Consider the following 26,266-nt stretch of genomic DNA (forward strand, 5'->3'; position numbering starts at 1 on the left):
TTTCCTCCCTTCATCATGGCATTTCTTATGAGACTGGTAGAAATTTATCTGATTCTCTGTCAACAGTGGTGGAAACCGAGCTGCAAATTCAGCAATTACTAGGGATACTCAAATACTCTTTCTCAATTTCCACATTTTCACATATATACATCTTCATGATTCATTTCACAGAATCTTGCAAAGCATCTTTTCGTTTGCAAATCAGACTAAGAAGCCATTTTAAGATACCAAGAAATAGCACCAAGCTTGTTTCTTGTTTGGTTTCTTTCTGAATAATGATGGAGACTTTCTGAAGTGTTTTCATACAATTCTCTTCATTTGATTTGCTATTGAGTCCACATATTATGTTCTGACGGCAAGCTTGCATTCCTGTGTACAGGATGCTTTTAAATTATCACAGGCACTAAAGAATGTAATGACTTATTATGCTCTGTTGTCTGCCTTTTGGTAGTATATGCGTTATTTATTGTAGTCATGGTATTTAATTCTTTCTCACATCTGCCATGCTTTCATTGCCTTAATGGTCAAAGTAAATATTTTACATTACAGTACAAGTGGTAAAACATATTCCATAGTCAGAATGAAGTAAATAACCCAACACTGGATCTTTACTGTCTAATTTTTATACAACTAAGATTTTTGTTGTTGTTGTTGTTGCTGTTTTGGTCTTAAATCTCAGGGCATCACTGTTCGAGTAAAATTCACCTTCAATTTAAAGCGGCCTAAGAGCCTTCTCCTTTTCCTTATAAAATATTCTTGTGTAACCAATTCCTCTATTTGGGGCATGCAAATCTCCTACATTATGAAATCAGTTTCTCTAATGATGCAGCTGGCATAAACAAAACCATAATTCACAGCCTGCAACAAAGTGAGAATTTTTTAACAGCCCCTCAACTTATTCTTTAAAGCAGTTCCAAGGTCATTGTACTATTGATAGATTTGCCCTAAACCAACAAACGTGTAGTAAAAGCCTGAGTACAACTATATGATGGAAATGAAGTGCAAGGGGATGGAAAGGAGGGAACCACACCCTTTATAACAGTATTAAAATTATATTGAACAGGACTCATATCCCAGATAACAGCTACTTAGGAAAGAATTTCTTCAGAAATCTGCAATTTCCTTCTCCCCCAAAGAAGTTTAGCATTTTGGGGGAAACATCATTTGTGGTGTATAGCTTCAAATATAAAACAGATTTATTTGGCTTAGCATCTTAAGTAGGTGATATTTGCATGAGTATTCCCTTTTCTACTTTTTGCCAAGACAGAAAATAACATTAATCAGCTTTGTTAAAGTCACTCTGCTCCATTATTTCAGGTAGGAGGGCCCATGGGAAGACAAGGTTAGAACTCAACAGAAAGGAAGAAAAACTCAGGGAGCAGTAAGGAGGAAAAGAAAGGAAAGAAGGAAAAACATTAAAACCAGAGAAAATGAGAATAAAGGAATCAAACAAAGTATAGAGATCCTGATCAGCAGTGGTGTTCAGGTAAATGATTAATTTTAAGTCCTTTAAGGCTTTAAATGTTCATTTGCAAACTTTGATTTGCAAATGAACATGTGCTAATATCAACCTACAACTGAGTTCACCAAAATTTAACCATCCTTTGGTATTTTCCATTCCAAGGCTATCCAAGCCTGCTATTAGGCTTGGTTTCCCCTCCTGGTTTGTATACCACTTACCATTTCAGCTATACTGAGGGAGAGAACTCCCTCAAGCTCTGCTAGTAACTTTATCCAACTCTTTCTTTTACCAGCTTTGCTTTCAACCTCCTGTCTGTCCTTTACATTGGCAGGCAGAACCTTGGACTGTGAATAATAATGTTACTTCAGTGATCTTCTGTTATTATACCCTAAAACTGCATTGATATCTATTAAATCTCAGTTTGAATTTTCCTCACTGATATTTGGATATAATAGTGAGAGTCCTCTTAGCAATTTCCTTGATAGACTTAGAAGAGTCCTGCAGTGGATGTCTAGGCATAAATTGGCAGTGGTGGGGAGTAACTGAAGACTTGTGGTAAGCTTCAACAATGGTCAAATGATGAAAACAACTGAAATGACACTGAGCAATTGTTGTAGGTACTGTGAAATGATCGGCACAAGTTCTAAAAAGGGAGGAACGAAAGGCAGAGGCCCTCAGAGCAGGAATGTATTGTGTATTTCATCGCATGCACGGGCAGCCCAGCTGGATGTGGTAGTCTGTCTTAAAACACAGGAGCCAGATTTCCTGAGGTGAAGAGGTGTCAAAGGATGAACACAATCAACCAGAGCAACAGTCTAATAGGGAACTAATCTGCATTATAGGCACTTTGAAAATATGATCTTAACTTTTAAGTAAATAGCTACCTGTTTCCTAATGAAGTAGGTAAAAACAAACAAACAAACAAAAAAACAAAAACAAAACAAAACAAACAAAAAACACAAAAACACACACACACAAAAAAAAGCACCTAACTAGGTGAGTCTATTGAATTCTGAATACATTTTCTAGAAATTACTTTTGTACATTTGTACATACTGTACCATTTTTTGTGCATGGAGAAGCTTAATGAACAGAAATACTTTTTAATTTTAGACATTTTTAAGCTAGTGTTATGTGTGTGATGCAGTTGCACTTTCTTAGACTGCACATATTATTTATTAACATACTTAAGGTAGATGTAGAACCACAGATAACAAAACTGATGCTGGTATTTTGAATTTGATGTGCATACCACTTTAAAATTAAGCTCATTAAAGATAATAGAATGATCCATCGGTAGGCCTTCAGCTGCAGACCTAGAGGTGACAGGCCATTTGGTGAACAATTTACTGAGTGTCTCACTCCCCCCTCCTTCTTAACCATGGGCATTGGAAGTTCATTCTATTAACCTTAATAGGTTTGCTCTCAAAGTGTTTTACTCTGAAGATTTAAACGTGAACTCTATCATATGTCAGCCTGCAGCTAACCTAAGCAACTAAACTAAAAGAAGATGCAATATATTTATCTATGTACATATTTGGTATGTATGCCCTGTATCTGCAGGTCCTAATACCAGAAATAACATTTAATGCACACGGAGAAAGGATGTACATGATGCTCTTCGCTGTAGGTGTTTCATTGTTCCATAGGGTCTCTCAGGAATTTTTCTTCCTCTCAATTAAAGACGCATTAACAGCAGGCATCCCACTCCAGCTAGCAAGTGCCTTTGCATGCACTTGCTGAAAAAGGTTGTGCAAGTGCGAGAAGCTTGTTTTCCTCACGTAACAACTCCAGCAGATGTGTCTGAGGGCTGCCCTCTCCCCAGCAGGGCGTTCTTCTCTCTCTCCCTGGGACCCTAAAACAGAATTAGCAGGCAAGTCATAACAGCTTTAGCATTTCAGTTGAGGGCAAGCTTAGGCAGCTTTGCTCAGACTAATGGTATGGAATAGCAGCCATCATCTTTTCTCTATTACTGCCTTTTAAACTGCTCATCTTAGCATCGGCACCACTTTTATGGAACCTAACAAAGCCACTGAAGCGGCTGGGAGCCTTCCATCATTTCCATCCCGGAGATCCCTCAGAGTGGTTCCCCCTCGCAATGATGCTCTCCCTGACCAACATAGCTCCTTGCAGGACTCAACATTTCTTCCCTTATTTTGATGACTTAAAGCAGTGGCTCGAACAGGTAAACACAACTGTAAATGTCAGCCATCAGTGGCCCCACTTTTCATCATCTTGTCAGTCATCATCACAGGCAACACTTCATGGGCCTTGGCCAAACTTAGCCCAGCCAAGACAGAAACAACATGAATGATTTGTGAGGAACTAGCCCTGTTCTTATTCACCTTCTGATCTTCACAGTTTTAAGTTCATGCTGACCTCCCTGCAGGCAACGGTTTCCTCTCTGCAGCTTCAGAAGACCACCTCCTTCCTTGGGAGAGGGGTGAGAATCAAATAGACTGTCATGAGAAACTATTGCAACTTATTTTCTCTTACTCTGAATGCAGTTGCACATGCCAGAGAAGCAGGAAAGTATTCATCACACTTCATCACCCCATGCCATCCCATTTGCATTTCTCACATCAGGTCCATACGCATGCCATTGATTTTCTAGATGCTGCCTCATTGTGTCACCTACTGAGAGCTATGCTTGCAGGAGTAGTGCAGGTCCCAAGAGTCAGGGGAAAGATACTGAGACTGAAAAACACACGCATTTTTGCGTGCTGTGGAATGCAATTATATAAGAAATTAGAATTTGCTGAAGACACGGTCCTGAGAAGAAAACGCAGCATGATTCTCCACATTGACTCTCCTACTCTGAGAAGACAAATTACTTTAGAGCAAGAGTTGCTGTATGTGCCAGACAAAACAATACATTCCCTCCCATCAGAAAACAGTGCAGCATTTCTCTGGATTGGTCTTATTTTTTAAGTCTTGTTGTGCTGTCAGGACATGTACTGGGTCTGGTTGGGGTGGCGTTGACTTTCCCCACAGCAGCCAGTATCGTGCTGTGCTCTGCACTTGTAGCTAGCACAGCCCTGATATCACACCAATGTTCTGTCTGTTGCTGAGCTGTTGCTGTGCTGGCACAGCATCAGGACTCCCTCTAACCATCCCTAAAGGCCACCGGGCTGGGGGTGGGCAAGAGGTGGGAAGGGGACATCACCAGGGCAGCTGACCTAAACCGCCCCAAGGGATGTTCCATACCATGTGGTGTCACACTCAGCAATAAAAGGTGGGGAAGGGGAAGGAGGGGGGAACAAGAGGGGGCCTCTTGTTATGAAAACATCTCTCCTCCTGAACAACCACTATGCACATTTATGTCCTGCTTCCCAAAATGTGGCTGAACATTGCATATGGGAAATAGAAAACAATTGTTAAATGGCCTCTTCAGTTTTTGTTTTCTCTAATTAAATTGTCCTTATCTTAACTCATGAGCCTTTTTTTTTTTTTTTCATCATTTTTTCTCCCCCTGTTCTTTTGAGGAGAGCGGTGTGGAGTCCAGCTAGCTATCAGTGTGAAACCACCACAGGACATCACACTGAAGGCCTTTCAGAAACTCCTGGCTGGGTTGGTCAAGCAGCTTGCCTAACAGCTCAGCAAACTGTGTAGCCTCCAGCCTCCAAGAAGCCAAGAATATAGGCTTATCTATCAGATTGAATAGTTCCTGCTTACTGTTGTCCACAGTGACTTGATAGCAGCTGATGTGATGAGAATTCCTTATTTCTAAAAGTTATCACTTCAATACACAATTATCTTTCCAAAGTTTACCTTCCATCTGACAGAACATTGCTCATGTTCTTAATGAATATTCTCAATTTTTATAAAACTGATTGATAAACAAAAGCTATTCTATCTGTTCACTAGTAACACAGGTTATCTTGTATTTATCTGTTGATCTCAGGTTGATTGGGTATACTTCACTGATGCCACTATACAGATGAAAAAACAAAGGCATAGTATGCTCCAAAACAGATCTATAAAAGTTATGTTAGTTGCTCGGTCAGTATATAAATTTCAGGATATAGATCCATGTGGTTTGATTCTGTCTACAAGTGTCTGTAGTAGCGCACGGATTAAAACTCAGGTCTACTGTTCTCAATGTTCTGCCTGGTGAGTCACATAATTATGATACCACAATTTTCTTCTGCTTTACTGTATGACCTAAAATAATCCAGAAGGTTGATCTCCAGCCTGCTCTGCATCACATAGAAACAGACTACACTTTATACATATATACATATATATTTACTGTATTCTGATCTCTTAAGGACTTGAAGAAAAAAAAAAAGAAAAAAAAAAAAAGTGAAGTTGGCCCTAATAATTGTTCCAGTAGCTGGACTCGAAGAGTGTATGTGTTAGATTTGGTCTGGCCATATATGCTGGTGACTCTTTGCATATCTTTTTTTTTTCTTTTTCTTTTTTTCTCCTCAGTGATCATACCGTTCAAATTGGTGTTTGAGTTTTAAGCAGGTTGTGGGGACTTAAATTGGTGGCACAGGAGAAATGCAAGGATATAATGTCTATAATAAAGCATCCCATTTATCTACTGATGCCTGCATTTTTTGAATTATAAAGCACTTAGGGATGTTCAGACAATCAGATAGTTGAGCTAGCTAAATATCCTCAGGCTTATTATTCTGCATAAATACTGGAATGGGTACCAGAATAAACTGTCCCAGCCTGCTAGTTTTAACTTTGGGTTAATTTTAATCTAAAGTTAAGCTGTGGAAGGAAGGAGAAAAGATTCCTAATGTTTACACATTGCACAAATCCTGATTGCCAACCTTGTACAAACTATTCTGGGTTAGCAATGAAGTTGGAATAGCAGGAGGAATACCAACAGAAATGCTTCCTACTTACAAGTAGCTCTTTTCATACATCACCAAGAGAAACTTCTGAAAGTACCTGGGTAGTTTTGATTCCACATACTTTCAAATGAAAAGGCTGCTGATACCTGTTGCCAGTTAGTGAAATCTGCCATCATTTTTGAACAGTGCCCAAAGTATTTTCATGCCGAGCATAGAGATATGATTCCTACTCTGACAAAGGATGGCTGAAGGGAAGGGACAAAAACCAGAGCATTAAATGGTGATGTCTGGCATTATCAGACCAATATGACTTTCGTATGGGGAGGCGCTTTATGTCATTAATGCTGGAGACAGATTCTCTCATTTTATTGAACAAAGTCCTTTAATACCTCTAGAGCTTCCAGCCTCAACACTAGATTGGGCTGCTTGAAAGGAGGAAAGAAAATTCTGAAAGCAATTAATGCTACTGTAAGTTAGCCTGGGCCATATATCAGAACTGGGATATAAAGAGAATGATCATTCTGAAGAAGCACAGCAAACCTTGTAGGCTTTAGCCCTGTTGTATACATCCCATTTAAATCCCCCTGCAATTAATGTTGAATACCCTCTACTTTCCTTGCTAAGTCTCAGGAGATGTTCTGAGTAAATAAAAGCTACCACCCTCCTATGCGCCCTTTAACTCTTCCCATCTGAGCAGTTTTAGTCATGCTGAAGTGCAGTGCTAGACATGTCATAAGCATGCTTTATAAAAGCTGGCCAACCTACTGCTTCTCTGAATAACTTTCTTAAAGAAGATGAAGCTATCCGGAGCCTGATAAGAATAATGTATACATATATATTTATACATGTTTTGTGTATATATAAATGCAATACTATATATATATAAATAAAACATATAAAAATACATACATAAACTGCAGTTTCTCAATATAGGGAGCAATCATTCAGTCAGTACAAAAATAAGAGAAAATACATCAGGTGAGAGCCCTGACTGGCTGGCTAGCTACTAAAGGAGGTTTAAAAGGTCTGAACACTTCCTCAACCTTTCCTGCCAATCATTCAGAAACTTCCTCTGTCAAACTGCCTCATCTGTCACTCAGGAACTTCATCTGCTTGCCTGTTTATTTTTGCACTTAGGGTTGAGGTCACTTACCATCCCTTTAAGTAATCAGAGGAGACAGCAGTAATCAAAAGCACAAGATCAGTACTTCTGGGTTGTCTTTCTTGCATAGCCTATCTGTATATTCTTCTGCAAACATTGCAAAGCAAAGTAGGCATATACAAAGATACAAAGAGAGGAAAAGAACAGGGGAGAAGGATTTTTATTTTTTATCTATTTTGAGATCCAGCTAGAAAAGAGGAAAGAAATATTGCTGAATCTTATATGCTACCTGGAAAAACAGGTGTAACATTTTTTTTTTACCGGGGAATTTCCCATGCATGACAGGAAAAACTGATGCTAGTTCATTAAATAGTAACCTTTCTCAGGAAAATTAAACTGATACCACAGCACAGAGTGAAAGTGCAAAAGGCAGATGAAAGTGTGTATTTTTCAACAATGTAAATCAGCCTCCTGATGGTTTGTTGTTCTTGAGGGATTTTCTGCAAAAGAAAATGCCAGGCTGGGTGGAGCTATTCATTTTGCTTATTTGAAACTTCCTACACTTTATATGATTGTTAGGCTCTGCTGAAAAGTATTAAATAGTGGTCATGTTCTGCCTTAGAGATCTGTGCAATTTAGCACTGACAGAAGCTATTCCTGTACAGTTGACTCTTAGAAAGAGCTTTGTACTGTGGATGAGAGATTCATACCTTAAAGAAAGGGCACTGAAAGAAAGCCAGAGTTATCAAGAAAAGGGATGAGCATCTGACATGTTTGCCCCTTGCCTACTTGCACAGTAGGCAGGCATTTTGCCTTGCCTTACAGACTGTTGAACATTTTGAAAGGATTTCAAGGATCCCAGTACCAGCCTGCTCTCTCAAGACTGATTTCTCCTTGTAATGCTATTGTTGTTATGAATCATGCATTACTGTGATTAGCAGAGAGAGGTGCGATTACTTTTTTTGCAGTAGCTGGCAAAGGATTGCCTGGAACACCTAGGCCTGATAGAGCAGAAAAAGAATCTCACCAGATATGAAGAGAGCAGAGAGATTGAAATTGCTAAAATTTCCATTAAAAAAAAAATGTTGAAAGAGCGCAAAGGAGAACATGAGATAGAAGCCTTGTAACTGCACACTACCAGAAATGGACCCGACTAGGACGGACCTTCACTCTCAGCAAGTACGGCTGTCCTCACGCATAAGAAGCCACTGCCACTTATCAGCAACTACTTGTATTAGAAACAAATAACAAAACAGAACAAATTAAAAAAAAAAAAAGAAAACATTTATAGAAAGACTGAGAAAATAGAAAAATAAGCTATATTGGAGAAGGTTTAATAATTTTACCTAGTGGTGGGAAAACACTTGGCAAAATTGAAGGAGGTTTTCCTTCTCGTTTTTAACGAGCAGAAGAGGAGACAGTTAATTAAGAGGGTGAGAGCATGGGCTATCTGCATGGTGGTCCTCATGTGGCTAGCTTCCTGGGAGAGAAAGCGCAAGTTTCTTCTTCCTTATGCTGATTGTTCTTAACCTGTTTAAAGAAAGATGCTGAGATGATGTCAAAGTTCTGTTCAATATCCTGTGAAATACAAGTTCTCTGTGTGGGGGGAAGAAAACTTTCACGTGAGACAAAAGTAAAATATTTTCAAATTCTATAGTGTAAGCAGTGTAAGCAATCTTGACATCCTTTTATCTTTTCCTTGTGTTTCCCAGTAACTTCTCATTTCTCTCATTGCCAAGACACGAATGTTTCCAAAACTTCTGAATTGCTTATGATATTTGTGGTCTAAAATTGCTTGTAATCTCATAGGTGGAGGCCAGCTTATTTGAAAGAGCCAAAGCAAAGGCTTAGTGCTTGCACTGTTCAGATCAAACATGCACCTATCATGTAGCATAAACACGGCCCAGCCCTATCCAAACACTAAAGTTACTGCAATCCTGTTGATTTGGCTGCGAATCTCAGACTAACAGTGTGGACTGTGTATGGGGATGACATGTTGGTCACACATTCCTCCCGTTAGACTGGAAACCTCAACTGTGTGCTGCCTTTTTCCAGACATCTCTCAAACCAGTCCTCATCCTCCTGTCTTATCCTACCCCCCAAGTGCCTCAAATAGAGGGCACGATGGAGAAAGCGACCTGGTGGCTCTTGTGAAGGACTCAGGGGAATGGCCACTGCAGAACCTCTCGGGTATTCGAATGCTGTTTCGTTGGGGGGGGGGGGGGGGCGGGGCGCAAACAAACCGGCGAACTGCAGGACAGGGAACCATCGCTGCCAGCCAGGAGCCATGAGCTATGCTCCTTTGCTGCCCTCTGCTGCAGGGCCCAGCATAATTCCCCTGAACTGGCGAAGTAGCTGGAGTTTGAGACGAAAGCCGGGGCTGCCAGCCGAGGAACCTGGGGAGAGCTCGGAGACAGCAAAGGGGAGGTGGAAGATGATCTCGATGCCCTGTACCATGAGAAATGGTATTTGTTAAAGATAAAAGTCCGTCGTGGAAATCAAGGCAGGGATACCAGCAAAATCAAACACTATTCTGGAAGGTGGAAACACATTAGTCACATTCTGGGGGCCTCAAATTGGGACCTTCACACTCCTTGCACAAGCTTGAATTTAATGAGCGTTACGTAGTTTAGGCCTGAAGATGATTTATTTTCTAGTTAAAAGTCTGTAAGCAACTAGAAATTATCTCTATAACAAGTTTTGTGTCTATATTACAACAAAATAATTTAAATTCAGACTTAAACTGTGACTGTAAATGTCACACTATTCTGCTAAGGGCTTGGGAACTAGGAACAAAAGATAAATACGGAAAACAAATACACTCTGTGCTATTTTCACTGTTCAGACTGTGCAGGGAGAAGACGGCTAAGCTAGTACCTGAAACAACAGCAATAAAGCCATATTATTATTATTGCAGCCAGTTTGTAAGCCTCCAAAGTGACACTCTCCTGGATTCCTGATGCAGAAGCCGCCTGGCAGCAGCATATGGGCTGCACACACGATGCTGAGCTCTCACTGCAGCTGAGGTTCAGAGCTGCAATTTTATATATATATATATATATATATATATATATATTTCAGTTTCCACGGTTTACTCTACCGGGCTGAAATGTATTAAGGACTATTCTTTCGACTGAACCATTCATTACAGGATCTGAAACCAGAACACTTTTAGCAGGGACTGCAAATGTTTTCTTTCAAATGACGGCGCCCATCACTCTCTGCCCTGTGTAACCCCTCTCTGTACTAGATAAAGCTTAATAAAAATGAAGTCTCTGCGGCTGCATTTACAGAAAACGGGGGGCAAAAAGCCCAACGCCGCACAGCCCCTCATGTCGGGGCCGCTCTTTCTCTCTTCTGGAGGGGGCCAGGACGGGGTTTTTCAGCTGCTGGAAACCTCTCGGGGACGGCAAGGGAGCCTCGCAGAGCAAATCCCGGTTGCCCACAGAACCCATAAACCCCACACACCCTAGAGCACCCAGAGGCCCCAATGGCGGCCGCTGCCCGCCCCGCCTTCCCGGCGCCGAGCCAACCGCCGGGTGGCAGATGGCGGCTGAGGGCTTCCCCGCCCCGGCCGTGCCTGCGGGAGAAGCCGCTCCCCGAGCCTCGGAGGGGGCGCCATGGAGTGTGTGTTCACGCCGCTGGACTGCCTCCTGCCCGCCGGTATGGTACCGATACCGAGCCCGGCCGGCACCCCACCGCCGGAGCGGGGCGCCGAGGCCCCGCCATGCCGCCGAGGCCCGCCCCACGGCCGCGGCGCCGCCATTCCACCCCCCGCCGGCCCGAGCTGGGCTTAAAGCAAATTTGTCGCTTTGCGAGTTCAGCGGGGCTGTTTTGCTATCCAATTACACCCTTGTAAACAGGCTGTCTGCATTGGTACTGTACTATGAAGTGATTTTAAAGCTGCTGAAGGGTATTGTGGCACGGTAGCTGGGTTCTGGTCTGATGTTGCTCGTCTCTGCTCTGTGCTGGTACAGAAACTGAAGCTGCCATGTGGGGTATGGGTTATTTGCTACTAAGCTCTGAAGTAAAGGAAGTCTTTAACAGAATGTATGCTTTTAGTGATTCAGTACGCTTTTACAACCAGCAGCTTAGCAGAGTGCATGTTTAAACACTTTCCATCTTTTTAATTGTGCTTTGCTCTAATGTTTAAAGGCTTCTTCAAGGGCATGTTCAAAGTTAGTAGCAGGTGAATTAGTAACAGGTAAAGCTGTACTCAAATTCCTGCTGGAAACATGGATTTAACTCGCTGTGCCTGTGTGTTTTTGAGATGTGTGATTGCTTGGGGTAGAAAGGGAACAGGCACGGAGCAGAGATTTCAGAGGACTACCTTTGATTCAGTGCAGTGTGATGTCTTGTGTGAAATGAGGATTAACTGCTTAATAAAAGATAGTAAGGTTGAGACAAAAATAATACGTTAAGAATTTATCCCTGTGGAAGAACAGGCATTTATTTATATTCCAAGACACTTGCTTTTGTTAGGTGTTTGTATGATGTTAGGGCTAGCGCACATCCCCAGTTTCCTGGAATTGTGTTCTTTTTTTTTTTTTTTTTTCCTTTTTTATGTGTGATTGGAGCTGAAGACTTGGGATATCTGTTCACAGTTTTCAGATGACCCACAGCCTTGTCAGAGCAGAGCCTTCAGCTGGGCCACAAGAAATGTGCTGCTTCTGAAGAAATGGCTGCTACAAGCATGCAGATCTACTCGGTTACGCAGGGTAGTGTGCCTATGAAATGCACAGTATCTGGAGCCTCATCATCATTACAAGCATGTATTACCAGAGTTTCAGATTGGTTTAGCCTGCTCAAAGTATGTGAGGCTGAGCAGACTTATTTGGCAATTCAACAGGTTTAAAATACTGGTATCCCACTTAGGGAGCTCAGAAATAGAGTTTTCAGAACTGGGTAGGTAAAATGGGGCTCCAGAAGCCTTCTTGAAAAAGTACTGGCAGTTCTGGCAGTTCCATCTCCTTGCCTCAGTGGGGTGTGTATTTAGGTATCCAGATAGTAGAAAGCTAATCTGTGTAGAGTGTGACACTTCTTAGAGGCCAGCTGTGAGGTTATAGAATAGAGCTCTTGCAAGGACATCCAAGTACTAGGACTTTGTCCCCTTGTCTTCAATAACATAAAAGTATGGCAATGCATGTGATGTTTCTGGTCACTTTCTAAAATCCTGTGCAAATACAGTGGCATGCTATGGTGGGGAGAATGTGAAATATTTGCATTCAGTGTCTGGAGGATATCAGTTATTTTACTTCTGTTTTTGAGGGTGTTCAGAAATGACAATGCTCGTAATTATACTAGAATAAAACACAGGTTAGGAATCTAGTATTAGGATTGATAATTTGAATTAGAATTTCAGGGCCATGTGCTGTTTGGTAACTTTAACTAGCGTAGCTCTTATTTAGTTGTTAGACAGTACGTTGCCCTATATGGCACCTGACTGAGGTCCAAGTAGTAGAAATTTGGAACTGCTGTGCTTAACTAATATGCTCAGAGACTTTGAACGTTATTCAGTCAAACAGTTGGAGCACAGTTGAAAATCCCCGTGCTACAGCCAGAAAATTGCTCTGTGAACTTCAGAACTGTGTTGATTTGCTTTACATAGTTTAGAATGGATAACAAGGTGTAATTTAAAAGTGGGATTGAGCTCTGAATTTGAATATTGCGTACTGAAACAAATATGCATTTCTTGCTTCATGAAATGAGATTGTGAAGAGGCTCAAAGATGTCCACTCTGAAGTTCTGTACCCTGCTGTGAAAGGGTCAGATGGAAGCCACATTGGGTGAAGCTGTGATGAAGCTGTTGTAGAAAACTCATAAGAGATGACCTCACGCTACAGCCTGTGAATCCTTGCAAGAGTAGCTTTCTTTCTTCTGTAGCATCCTTTGAAAGACTGTTTCCTTCTGCTGTTGATGCCCTTGTCTTGCACTGTTACTTCCTGCTGCTTGTCCCAGACTATGCTGCAGGCACCTCTGCAGAGAGAAAAGTATTTCTTTTTTTTGATACCGTGAACTTTAGGAGCTGCGTATACTATGCTTGTGACTGCTTAACAGTAGAAGTGCCGTAGCCTCCTCTAAGAAGGTTGCCTGTGAATACAACTTGAAATTTTTCAGGAGTGCATAATGCCAGATTTCTAAGCTGGGTTTTCTCACAGGGAGCATTTTGTATTTCATACCATGGTGTGACCTGGTTTCTCACCCATTTCTGGATGTGATTCATCATCTTGTTAGCCTTGTACAGACTTAAAAATGTAGCTCACTAGTGGTTGTATCAATGGAGTGGTGCAGAAAGGTACCTTTCTCTGGTTATAATCCAACAGCTCCCAACAGTAGGGTCTTGTTTTGTTGAAGAGGAGGGACTGCCAAGCAGAGGCACATCTAGTCCTTCTGGTGTGTTTCATGCTATGCAGAGGGCTCACTAGAGCACATGCTCCTTGGACTGACAGGGAGCATGTGCTACATGGGATGGTTGGTTCCCCCCGTTCCCCCCTGCCCCAAGTCCTGTGACCAAATGCACTCATGAGCTATACTGCATCGAGTGCTAGTGGTTAAGATTTGGTTTGAAATCTGAAATAGGTAGTATACCTCTGACAAGATTTGTTTCCTCACCTTTCTCAAGCTTTAGGAGGCTTTGATTTCTTCAAGACAGCTTCTTTACATATATCTGGACTGATCAGAAAGTTTGCATTTAACCTTGAAATTTGTTCTTTTGGTCCTCGTTTCAAGGACCAGTGAGTATACGTGTAACTGCATGGGATGTGGTGGTTTTGGGTATCACTCAGAAATATTAAATGATTAGAAATTAGGACTTACCTGAATACCAGGAGGAGGTATGCATGAATGCATCAATGGAGGTAGATGAAGAGAGAAATATTTAGAGAAAAACCTCGATGGAAGTGGTGGGAATGCAAAGTATGCATCTATGCTGTTGCAATTTTTGCTTGGGAGGCCCAGTGATGATTAATATAGAGTAACTATGTGCTCTGCTACTCTGTTGCGATAACAGCACAGCTCCTAAAGAGAGATGGAGAAGGCAGCTTCTGACACACTGGTCCTGAGAGAAGATGTGAGGTCAGCTGCAGACTGTAAATGCCACTTGATAGTCAGCAGTGAAAATGTCTTTTGCCTTTTTCTTCTGCCTTTGATTATGGAAATGTGACTTTTGTACATCCTTTCCCAAAGTACAGGAATGCATCAAGAAATTATTCAATGTTGTAGGTTTCTTCTCATGGATAGAATATTCTGGTTAGCTATTACGTGAAACTGAATTGTTTGTCAGTGTGCCAGTGCCGTCCAGAATCAAATCCAGTTATGCTGCTCTAGGCTTGCTCCTGACTTTCAGAGAGTATCACTGGGTGATCTGTCTGTAGAGTCAACTTTATTTTGTAACTGAGTTGTCCTCATTTTTATTCCTCCAATGTTCTCGAACTGTAGTTACCTCTCACTGAAGCAAGGTCATCTACGTGTCGTGAGAGACAGAGCCACAGCCAGTAGGACAAAGGCTGTTCCAGAATTATGTGGAATTAGATAGTTGTCTCTTTGTGCAAAGGGACTATAAAATTCTTCATTGAATTTAACAGAAGGAGAACAAGAGGAAGCAACAATACACTCTGAATGCTCTTCCATCATTCCTCAAGCTTAATTGTCTTTTGCTTTACTATATGTCTTCTTTTGGAAGTGTTTCTGACTGTAGGCAAGTTACTTCTGAAAGGATTATAACACTGGATTCCTTTCTAAATGCCTGGGGTTTGAACTCCTCCTTTGAAGTTCCTTTTCCTTTTACACTGAGGACTGAAAGTTATTTGTAAAGCGGGGATGTGTTTGCCATGCACCGAACGACCTCCAGCCCAGTATAAGCATTGGTAACCATCAAAATGCTCCTTCACTGGAGTTGTGCCTGGCCTCTTTAATGTGCTGTCTTGCAGTTTAATATATAAAATTCTGTGGAAGGAAATCAAGACAGGTATGGGGCTAGGAAATCAGCCTCCTTTTTTTAGCTGTTGAACATTAAAGGCATGGCGGAACCCCAGGTTAGCTTCATAATTCTGTGGATTTTGTGCTGCTGCCGTTGGGTCAGACTAGTGAAGTTTTTAGGCGATTCAGATCATTCAAAAGCTGTGACTGAGTCCACGGAAGTTAGAAAATGTTACCAGGGATGTTAGTCCTTTAAGTCTATTTCAGGAATCCCTCAAATTAGCAAGCACTTCCAGATGGCTATTGCATCATTCTAGCTTTTTAGTCGAAGCCATTTTAAGACACTTTGTTAAATGTGCGTGGTGCTGACCTGCTCCTGTTCCTCACTGCCTGTGAGGATTAACACCCTGCATTTGGGAGAGTTGGGGGGGTGCCTCAGCTTGTTCTTGAGGCAGCTCTAAGCACTCAGCCTCAGCCCCTGCTGTTTCCTAATCCACTGTGCTGGATCAGCAGTTGTTCTGTAGGCTAATTGTGGTATAGATTACTGACAGGTGCACTTACAAGTGGAGTGGTACAGAAGGCACTTAGCAGACAACATCACTGTTAGCCTCACCACTTTCTACTGGATGGCTGCTTTCACATAGCGTTTGATTTTGGAATTCTTTAGTTCTTTACCTTTTTGGTTATGTTTTTGGTTTGTCTTTAATGCTTTGTATGCAGATGTATTGTTTGGAATAGGGCAGCAAACTATCTTCAACCATTTGAGCTAGGAGGAAGATGAATGTACATTTACTTTGGTAAACATGTTTGTGTGCCTACACACAGCCCTCTTGAAATAATTTTGCATCCAAGCCAGTTGCCGTTTGTGTGGATGGCAGAATTCTTACCTTGTGTGGTGTAAATGCACCGATAGTTCCATATCTTGCAATCACTAACGGAGAATAGCTGACTTTCTGTTGGATGGGAATATAATGATGGAGGGGCTGAAGTCATGTTAAAAAACAAAAGTGTAAGAGCAGTAATGATTTTACTGGAGCTTCTTAAACAAAAACTCATGCTCATTACAGCTCGTTCAGATAGTAAAGCACCTAGGACCTTCCAAAAGGAATTTATTTGGTATTTTCTGTAAGCTGAGGACTTCAAAATCAGCTTATATTGAGTTTTGTGAGAAGTTGCATAGGTATAGCAGATTGAGGCTTAAAGCTAAGAAATAGGCTAGCTGGCATTTTATCATACCCTGTAGTATATATTTCTTTTATTATTTTTTCCCCTGTGATTTAACAAATCGAATAAGGAGGTGGGAAATATTCTATACTTCAAAGATCTTCATGTTGTTTGTATCCAATTAAACATGTGTAGGACTGCTGGAAACCATGTAAAGATGTCCAAAGAGCAAAATATTAAGAAGGGATCAGAAGAGGGAGGAAACAGAGGACTCAATTTTTGTTTTATTCGTTACTGAATTTTACTTGCATGTCTCTGTTCAGCTCTTAAGATACATTATCACTTTCACAGCAATGTTAGTATTGCATTATATTTCAAAACTGTGTATGTGTATTTAAGTTAGTTTTACTTTCTGGAAGTGGAGACAGGAGGCTTTTTTCTCTTTTTTTGTGTTTGCAGAGCTCATCCAAGTCTGATTTATAGAGAAGTTGAATATGAAGCAAGTAAATGAGGAAGCTTATTTACATAGGAGAAAACATAATACGTGTAGGTTTCAGATGTTTCAAGATCCAAAATAAAAAATTCCAGACATACTTGTGGATCTGCTTTAGATCTGAATATCTGAAGGCATTAATCAAATCTATGTGGAAAACAGCTGCATCTAGAAGAAAACCTAGAATCAATGTCTTAAAAAAAAAAAAAAAAAGCAAAGAAACCACCTGAAAAACAGTAAATGGCTAGCAGCTTTTTTGCATAAGCTGGTTTTCAGCAGCTTTCATGTCTAGTGATTTTTAGATTTGGATTTAATGTTAGGCCCCTTAAGAACAGTGCTGTTAACTAGTGTCTTAGTTCTGGAAAATGACTAGCTAGAAATCCAACATTTTTTTTCTTGTGTAACATAACAAAAACCACTTATGCTGAGCTCAGAGTGCTGTAGATGAATAGCATGGATAAAAGCAGAGGAGAGGAAAACAAAACACAAGTAGTGTATCTTATCCAGAACAAAATATTGTAAATCAACAAGAGAGACCTCTCATGGACACACCTGCATGTTGGCATATTATGCAATATTCCCCACCTCTGATATCTACAAAGAGAGGTAAGTTTGTAGTGTGTCTAGGACATTAACCGATCTGATCTGTTGCCAAATAATTTGAAGATTGAACTGTCCGTCGGCTGTCCTTCCACCAAAGTGACTATACTTAATCACACTGAAGGATAAACAAACAGTTCTTAAGACTCGGGTTTAAAGTGCCCTGTAAATTATAGCAGTGCTGGACTGCATGTAAGTAATTTATGGAAACAGGATTCTCTTGGTGCCCAACTCTGTCTTTAAACATGTTTGTGTAGGACTGCCTTTGCATCATTAAAAAGAGAATTAAAAACTTAAAGTTGCTACAGGAGGAACAATGATTTAGTTAAATCTTACACAGAGCGCACATAGTAGCTTTTGGACTGTTTTTAAGTTACAGCTCTTACTGTACATCAGTTACCATTGAAGCCACTAGAAGGGTCTTCCTGTCATTTCCTAGGTTTGAATCATATTTTGAATGGCAGCCGAATTTTCTCAGCAGTAGTCCTGATTCTTTGTAGCTTGTGTTGATGGATTGTCTGCCAGCCCTCCTCTCTGGCAGGATAGAAGCTAGAGGGATGCATGCGGTTATCAGGCCAATTGAAATAAATGGGAAGCTAGCCAGTGAATTCAGTAGGAGCAGAACCTGTCCTTTCACAATTAATTTATTTTGTAGTTGGTGACTGCTGACGTGGGCCCTTTTTTTCTTTCTTTTTTCTTTTTAACTGTAGCCCCTTCTTTTTCCTTGTATTCTTTCCCCCCAAAATTATCTGATCAATGTTTCCCTGAGCAATAGCATCAATAAGAGTAGTTCAGAAATATTAATAAAGTACGGTTTTTGACAGAAATGCTCAGTGGCTTTGGTGGGAAAAGCTCTCTGTGATGAGGAAATTAATTGTGCTGCAAAAGGAAAATACATGGATGAAGCAAAGTATTAATGCTTCAGGAGTTTATCTCACCTAGAGAAGCTTTGACCTCCATGACAGAGCTGAGAAGTGTGTCTGTGCACCTGCTTGGTGAAGGCACAGCAAAAGCTGTCAGGAGGCAGCCTGTCTTTTCTTCCCACAAACGTAACTCCCAGTTACGTATGATATATAAGCATATGTAAAAAGAATATTTCTCTGCTTCTGGAGAAGAAGGGCAATGCTTTGTCAAAGAAATCTTGTGAGGGGGGGATTTATTTGCTATTATGCTTGCAGCTGCTTTAGCTGTGGTAAGCAAAGCATTGAAGTACAGGCTAGATCTAAGCATAGGCTGAAGCTCCAGTTGTTCAGGATGAGTTAAAAGGATGCTGGGTTGAAACCACACGTAGGCAGTTGTTCAGCAGATGGTGTAACTTAAATCACTTGAAACTTTCCTGAGGTTGATTTGTGTCGCAGAGCAGCCGTGTGAATGCAGTCAATCTCCTGGTACTCCATTTTGAGACTTTGCGCTCTTGATGAGAGCATTATATATGGGGGAAGTCCTGATGGCTGGGGCAAGGTCTGTACAGCGGAGTCTGACCTGTGTATCAGTAATTTCTACAGGTATCAAGATCTATTTCTGTTTTAACCATGTAACTAAAAGCCTTTAATGCAGACCCTTTTAACACAGGCGATACTTCTACTTTTGAAATGAGTGCCCTGTGAGCGGTTCAGGGTAATGCACAGCCTTTCAAGTGTGGTCTGTGTCCCCATATAGAACGCTTTACCTGAAAATATACCATTATACTTAATAACCATCTAAGCAGTGCTTTCCCATACTGTGAAATCAGAAAAGAAAAGATGTTAAGGATGGCAGCCTGAGAGTCAAGTACCTCAAGATTTGCTGCTTGGGCACTTGGACCACAAGAGGATGTGGCATTGTGGCTTAGCTGTGGTGGAAGCAACTAGAAAAGCTCTAGGACAGCGTATGACTGCCTTGTTTCATAATGACTTGATCTGGGTACCCTGGAAATAATTAAACTATGTTATGAAAGTGTCTACCTCCATTTGTAGGAGGAAGTGGTGATAAGGAAAATTTACCTTTCTAGTTCTCTAAAGGAGAGCTTGATTTTTATTTTTTTTAATATATCTTTTATTTTTAAAACATATGAGGGCAATATTGAGGAAACTTTTGTTAAGGGCAACTTAGTGTTTGTCTTTCCAAGACTTTTGACAGCAGTGGTCTTAGGTCACTGCCACAGGAATTTGCTTCAGACTGATGTAATGACTTGCACTGGGCTCAAAATAGAACGAGGGGTGTTATCTGCATTACTGTCTTTTTAGGGTGCTGGAGTATTCCTGCTGTTTTTGAGAGTGCCTTTCTATTAGCTCTTCTTTCTTTGCCCGGAATCCGCTCTGGGCATGGTGTTTAGCACTGTATTCACAGGCTTTGAGCCATTGGTTTGGGCGTCATCCTGATGTAAATGAGTTCTTCTAATGGCTTCAGTAACTGTGAACAGAGAATTTAAATGGTCATTTTGTACCTTTGTGGGAAATAAAATCAGAGATACCAGATGTTCTTCCTTGAACTGACTTGTCTGTAGGGTTTTCCATTGGAAACTCAACTTCCTAGCTCCCTGCGTCTCTGTTACATAAGAATGTTAATACTGCTTTTATGTTTTATGTACTGATGGGTATTACTGCTGCTACTGTATTTATGTGATTCATAGTAGGCAGTTTTGGTACTTGAGCCTGAGGAAGAATTTTTCGTCCTAGTTTGCCATTTTGCTGTGAGGTCATAAATTAAATTTTTGTACCAACAAAACACTTCAAGTCAGTAGGAGAGTAGATCTGTTAGTTATTGTTTTGCTTTGTCATCTGTGACTAGTTTTTGGTGATTTTTTTTGTTTTTAATCTCATATCCCCAGGTACGACAGTTGTATTGACAAAACCCCAGTTGTGCAGGGTGCACGTGAGTTGGCAGTCTGGAGGAGAAACAGCAACGTTAGAGGAAACTTTTAGGGTATGGTACACCTCTGCTAGGAGAGTTTTCTGGCACGGACACGGGCGGCGCGTGTTGTAGCATGGACAATACCCTGCGTGTCTTCTTTCTCTTGCAGCAGGCTGTTTTTCCTGCTGATGGAGTGTGAAGTTTGTGTGAAATTATCACTCGATGCCCGGCTTCCCCAGAGAAGACAGAAAGTGCTGAGAGCTGGGTCGTAGGCTTGCTGTACCAGTCGGTGGAGATGACCATATGGTGCGGGAGAGAGGGTACTACGAGGGGTGCCACAGCAGATGTTTGATAGCACACTTGTTGCCAAAAGCTTGAAGTGTCAGCCAGCTCCAGTAAGGCAGTGTTAGAGCTGTCCCAGGGGTGCAGTTAAGGAGGAATGCTGCTCAGGTAACATGTATTGTAATTTAGTATTTGCATTCGTACTGAAGTAGCCGTGTTTTGTCAGGCAGACAAATGCATAACAAGACCCAGAGGCTGGACATCGGAGCCAAACATATTCATACTTGAATTAGGGACAGATTTTTAACATGGAGGAGAATAACCAACATTGAAGAATCCACCTTTCTCGAGCTCCATCAATGTCAATGAAGCTCTGTTGCAGTTTTAAGATATACTTCATTTAAAACAAGAATGAATTTTAGGCTGTGTTTTATACAAACAGCCAAACTAGATTGTCACAGCAATCTTTCCTGGCCTCTGAATCTATAAATCTGAAACACTTAGGCCACCAAAGGAGAGACTTCTGTTCTTTACTGTTTAAGTAGACAGGACAAATGGGAGAAGTGAATTGGTATGTCCTGGGGTAGTGCAGCAGGGAGCATCAAGTGACTAGTTTCACCTTCCAGAGCAGGTATCTGAGAACTGGGAGCAGATACAGAGCTCTTCTGATGAAAGTCAGAAATTCAGAGGACTATACTTCTCCGTATTTGAATATTGTAAATATTAATAAAATTATTTGTTTTTTAAAAAAGGAGCTGTAGTACTTGATTGTGGTTCCTAGGCAGCAAGAAAAACTTACTGCAATAAAACTATAGTACGCAGTGTATTGAATTTACTGCTGGTTACTGTGAGCTATCAAAAGCCTTAAAATTATTTCTGTAGATTCTATCCTTATTTATCTATAAATATGATAATTGTGAATTCCACAAGGAAGAAGAAGAGGCTTGAATTTAGACAGCAGAGGGAATAGCTATGCTGAACTTATACAACATTATGCCCAGCTATTCTGTTTCTTGCGTAGATTTACATTTACTGAATACATTTACAAAAATAAATAGCTATTTTTCCTTTGAGAACAAATCTGGAACTGAGTAAATGTAAGACTTCAGAGTACTAACAAAAGGACTGAACTTTAAAATGCAGTTGTGCAGCCCAAATAATGTAAATTAGAACAGCAGAGAGGAATTGTAAATTCAGGAATCCAAAGGAAGAGCTGGTAATGTTTTGTGTGAAATTATAAACTTAGTTTTGTAGTCTGATCTGTGATACTGTTTAATTTTCCCTTTTTTTCTCCTAATGGCAAATGCATTTGGAATTATTATTATTGTTTGTAATTATAACAGAAGCTAGAAGGAGCGCCAAATTTTTATTTCTTTTCTTAAGTGGAAGAACCTATTGAAAGAGGAAAACTTGGCAAAGAGAGCGTGCTGTTTTATACCATGAGACACTGTCAGCTGCAAAAGTTATCTGTGCAGAATTGTCCTATCCACAGTTTCTCCGACAGCATATGTAACAGACCGTGTAAATACACAGTGGTTATGTTACAGACGCATAGGAAATGAATTTCAATTTTAGGAAAATGTCAAGTCAGTTATCAAGGAAAAAGTATAGGCAGCAGGAGGAAGCGCTGGAATACGTTGCTTGGGAAGATGATGTGCTCCCTGTCATTGGGAGCCTTCCTTTTTTAGGTGTAGACGAAGAGCAATTACCTGGAGAGCTGATTCTGCTTTGAGGCAGAGGAATGGACTAGATGATCTCCTGAAGATTTAGCTGTACAAAAGTGTAGCAGATTACACATTTGATTCTTAAACATATCTCAGAGTCAGAGAGAGTTTTCTGTATATGTGCATTGGGCACCAAAGGACCTGCTGTTTCTGCAGACCTTTTCACTCAGTTAATCATATTAGTTTCAGCTGGGCTAGTCGAACAAGCAGTTCTTCTTCTTTGGTTTTGAAGGTTTCTGTCTGTAAATTACTAACGCTTTCTTCTGCATTGTGGTAATGATATTTATCCAAAAGTGATTTTTAGCAAAATCACAGATGACACTGAAAGCATACAAATGTATGAAATGTAATATGAGGAGTCAAGCTCCATAAACTGAGACAAGGACTGAAAACTGTGTGTAGGAATTATGGAGGATTTGCTAGACAGTGAAATATGTCTCTGTGAATTCATTTAATCATTTTCCATACTGTTGCTAATTGGCATTTGAATTTTTACAGATTTCAGAGAGATTACCTTGGGAAAAAAACTGTAAGTCTACAAATTCTCTTATTCTGTTAGTTTGTACAGTTTATCTTTGGTATTGAAAAGAAGTAGAAGTATCCTATAGAGATAGCAACAGGAGTCCTCTAGGAATCTTTCTCTTGGTGCCCAAAAGGGACTTCAATTTATCAAAAAGAAAGCTTCCTTCAGAAAATGGCTCCTATTTTTTCTCCCACAAACTTGGAGAAATGGGTTTCTGAGGGTAAAAATACACAAGAGAAAGCATCTACAAAAAGTTCATAGTTTAACTCTTATACTGTATACTGATGGAATTAGTTTATTCAATTTTCATCACGTCACCATAGAGACTAACGCTGTTGTCAGTGCAGTTTATACAGTTGTTATCTTCAATAAGAATGTATGCCTCAAATTACAGGATTCCCAGTGGTGTGAGGTACAACTGTTACGTACGCTCCGTGAAACATATTCATATGCTGCATTGACAGATGGCTGAGGTGTGGGCATCCAGTCTCTCTTCAAATTTAAAAATCAGAGTTGGTAGCAACGTTGTCAAAACATGTCAGTGCTTGAAAGGGTGGCGTGCAGCAAACCGCTGGCTCCACAACACATCTTGGTGCACAAGCTGCAGCTTTGACACACCTGATATTTTTACTGTGCAACTGCATTTGTTTTGTTTTTCAGATGCTATGTACTTAGTTTGAGCTGCTAATCTAGAAGACAGCAGCAATTAGGAAAACAGCTCAGGGCCATATTCTTATTCCTTTATATATCAAGAAGCAGCTATCATGAATTCTACTTAAACCTTTGTCTGCAAGTTGGATTTATTTTGATGGTCCTAGGTAGTTACGTCAAATGCCAGTGCTTGGTAGTTCCCAACAACTATTTCATAGAAATAAAGTACATTGAAATGGTAAGGGAAAGGGGGCCTGGGAACAGTATTTTCTGAACTGCTATATCATAAGTTCCTGGATAGTCTGGAGTAGGAAAAGCCATAGGTTATTTCTGTAGGGAAGGGAATAGGGTTTTCTCAGCCACTGTTCTTGGAGTGGGCTATGACTATAGAGGGCACAGAAGGGTAATGCAAAAAAAAAAACCAAATGGAGCAAGATGCAGAAATAAGTACAAGTAGCTACTAAATGATATGCAGACTTGAATTTATTTGATGGATGCCAGCAGTCTTTTTTTTTTTCTTTTAGAAAAGACAACACCCTGCCTGAGAGGACAAAGAAGGCATTTCATTCTTTAGGGGCATAAAACTAGTTTTCCTAATTATTTGTGACATTTTGTCATTCATGCTATGAGCTTCCTTAGAGGATAGAAGTAAATAGCCAGTCTCCTGTGAGGGTGAAACATGAACGGAATGAGTATAAGGTTTGAAATGTGCTCACTTAGGCACCAAATCCTAAAATGGTGTTGGAGTTCCAGAATAAGACAATGGGGAACAGTGCAAGATAACTAGGGTAAGTTAGAGGGGCAGACACAGTAAGTTTCTCTGGATAAAATATGCACAAGTCTAAATCAGGAAGGGATTTATATGCAGCTTTATAATTCTGAAGCTTAATTATTAGTTAAAGGCTGAACACCAAATGGATGATTGCTGTCTTATTTAAGCATCCTCAAGTCCTCACAGAGTATTTGTGATAGAGGAGGTAGATGACAAAATGCTCAGGAGTGTTTGAGGCAGGAATAGCTTCATCTTGTACAGAGAATTCCCCTGGCTGGACCTAGCACTTTCATGGTATCCTGCTTGACGTGGAAGTATTCAGAGCCTTGCAGAGGTGTATCTTGTAGCACTGACAGTCAACAGAACCAGTAGCAAAAGAAGTATATTTGCCAAACAGTCATTTTGCAGATCCATACCTTTATATGGGAATTCAAAGGTAGATAAACACATTATTTAGAAAACATCCCAATTCTGTTCCCATGATCTATGAGCTTGATACTCATTGTAGTTTTTGTTGTCCTAGTTTTCTGCAACGTTTTATATATCAGAGAGGGTTTTTTCTGGTGTTCTGGCTGTTCACTGAAGTTCAGTGTTTTTTAGCTGTTCCATACAAAGTTGTATTTTTGTTCTTCATAGCCACTAAATTTATTTTTGGCCTTAAACATTAATGTTGCTGTTTATTCTACTCTAAGAAGGGCCCTGTGTTCAGTGACATAGAAACAATAGCATTTTTTCTGTTTATTCATTTCCAGTTCTCGTGAAACTGAAGATACTTGAATCCCTTTCCTGAGTCCTATGCAGTGTAATTTGGGTGGTTTTAACCTTGCTATTCTTCTGTTCCCCATCTGTAAAGTAGAGACAGTGGCATTTTTTTGAAATATGCTACTGGAGAGCTCTAAAGTTTAGCTAGTAATAATGGTATTGATAGGGTTTTTTTTTCAATGTATATATTAATTACAGATTTCAAGATAAGTCTTCTTTGTCAGCACCTGAAGAACAGTCCCTGAATGCTTTCAGCAAGGATGATATTGATGTTTCTTAGGTTGTAGCCTTTGCATCTGGCAGTCTGAATGCCATCATCAGAAGCAAAGCAGATGTAGTTGAATAGATGTAGTATAGGGAAAAGTACAGGTCTACCAAAGGTTTTCTTTTTTTGTTGTTGTTCGTTTGTGATTCTGAGACAACCTGTTGATCACATTGTTTTGTCTGCTGTTTATAGTTCACAGAACAGCAAGTTACAAATTCTGCAACAAAATCACAGGAAAATGTGTTTTTGTTTTGTTTTTAAGAGAGAGGAGTCAGAATTTTACAGTGTTTAGGGGCTAATTTAAGAATTCTGTCTCTTTTCAGAAGGAAAAGGGCCATTGTGGAAACAAAGCTGGCCATGGATGGGCTGATGGTATTTCATAAAATTGTTTCAATAAAGATAAAAAGTTCTGCTTTTATGAGAAAAGCAAACAGGGAGGATTCTTGGTTTTGGTATGGTATAGTGCTAAATTAGAAGTCTTTTCAAGTAACCTTTATGTTAACATTAATCTATCTTAACCTCTTTGGGGAAGCTGTATTATCTGATTGTCTTCTATGTGTAAAAATTTGCTATACCATTCTTCAGCAACTTTTTCACTTTTCAGATGGATATGCATGTTATTAAATTAATGATACAGTTATGAACAGGACTCTCTTTTTGGCATTTAAAACAACCTCACAATATTAAAACAGTGCTTATACCATTTGTTTCATTTAAAAAAAAATCTGTCAATCACAAATAAAAATGGGATTGAAGGACTGAGATTAGAATTCTTGTATTGAAAGCCATGAGTTTTAAATAATGTCTTTCCTATTTAAGAGTTCAGGTGCTGAGAGCTGATGCATCAGCAGAATCTGTAGCATCTTTTGGACATTCAGATTCCCAATCCTTTCAGAATGAGGCGGT

The 26,266-nt window shown here is 40.2% G+C and overlaps 1 protein-coding gene across 14 annotated transcripts in view; it reads left to right on the plus strand.

The window, feature by feature from the left end:
• The first annotated feature begins 10,850 nt into the window (after positions 1-10,850).
• Positions 10,851-26,266, plus strand: part of TPK1 (thiamin pyrophosphokinase 1) — a 324,434-nt gene continuing 309,018 nt past the window's right edge. For 2 of the 14 annotated variants that reach the window (XM_040547189.1, XM_040547200.1), the window contains exon 1: positions 10,851-11,038. In XM_040547189.1, the coding sequence (XP_040403123.1) occupies positions 10,866-11,038 (173 nt within the window). In that variant the 5' untranslated portion in view covers positions 10,851-10,865. Of the gene's footprint in view, positions 11,039-11,107; positions 11,252-20,358; positions 20,454-20,550; positions 20,688-22,885; positions 22,917-26,266 lie in introns of those variants that run through there. The other 12 variants (XM_040547198.1, XM_040547202.1, XM_040547192.1 and 9 more) reach the window with 11 other exon arrangements.

Source organism: Cygnus olor, chromosome 2, assembly GCF_009769625.2.
Source record: "Cygnus olor isolate bCygOlo1 chromosome 2, bCygOlo1.pri.v2, whole genome shotgun sequence".
NCBI lineage: Eukaryota > Metazoa > Chordata > Aves > Anseriformes > Anatidae > Cygnus > Cygnus olor.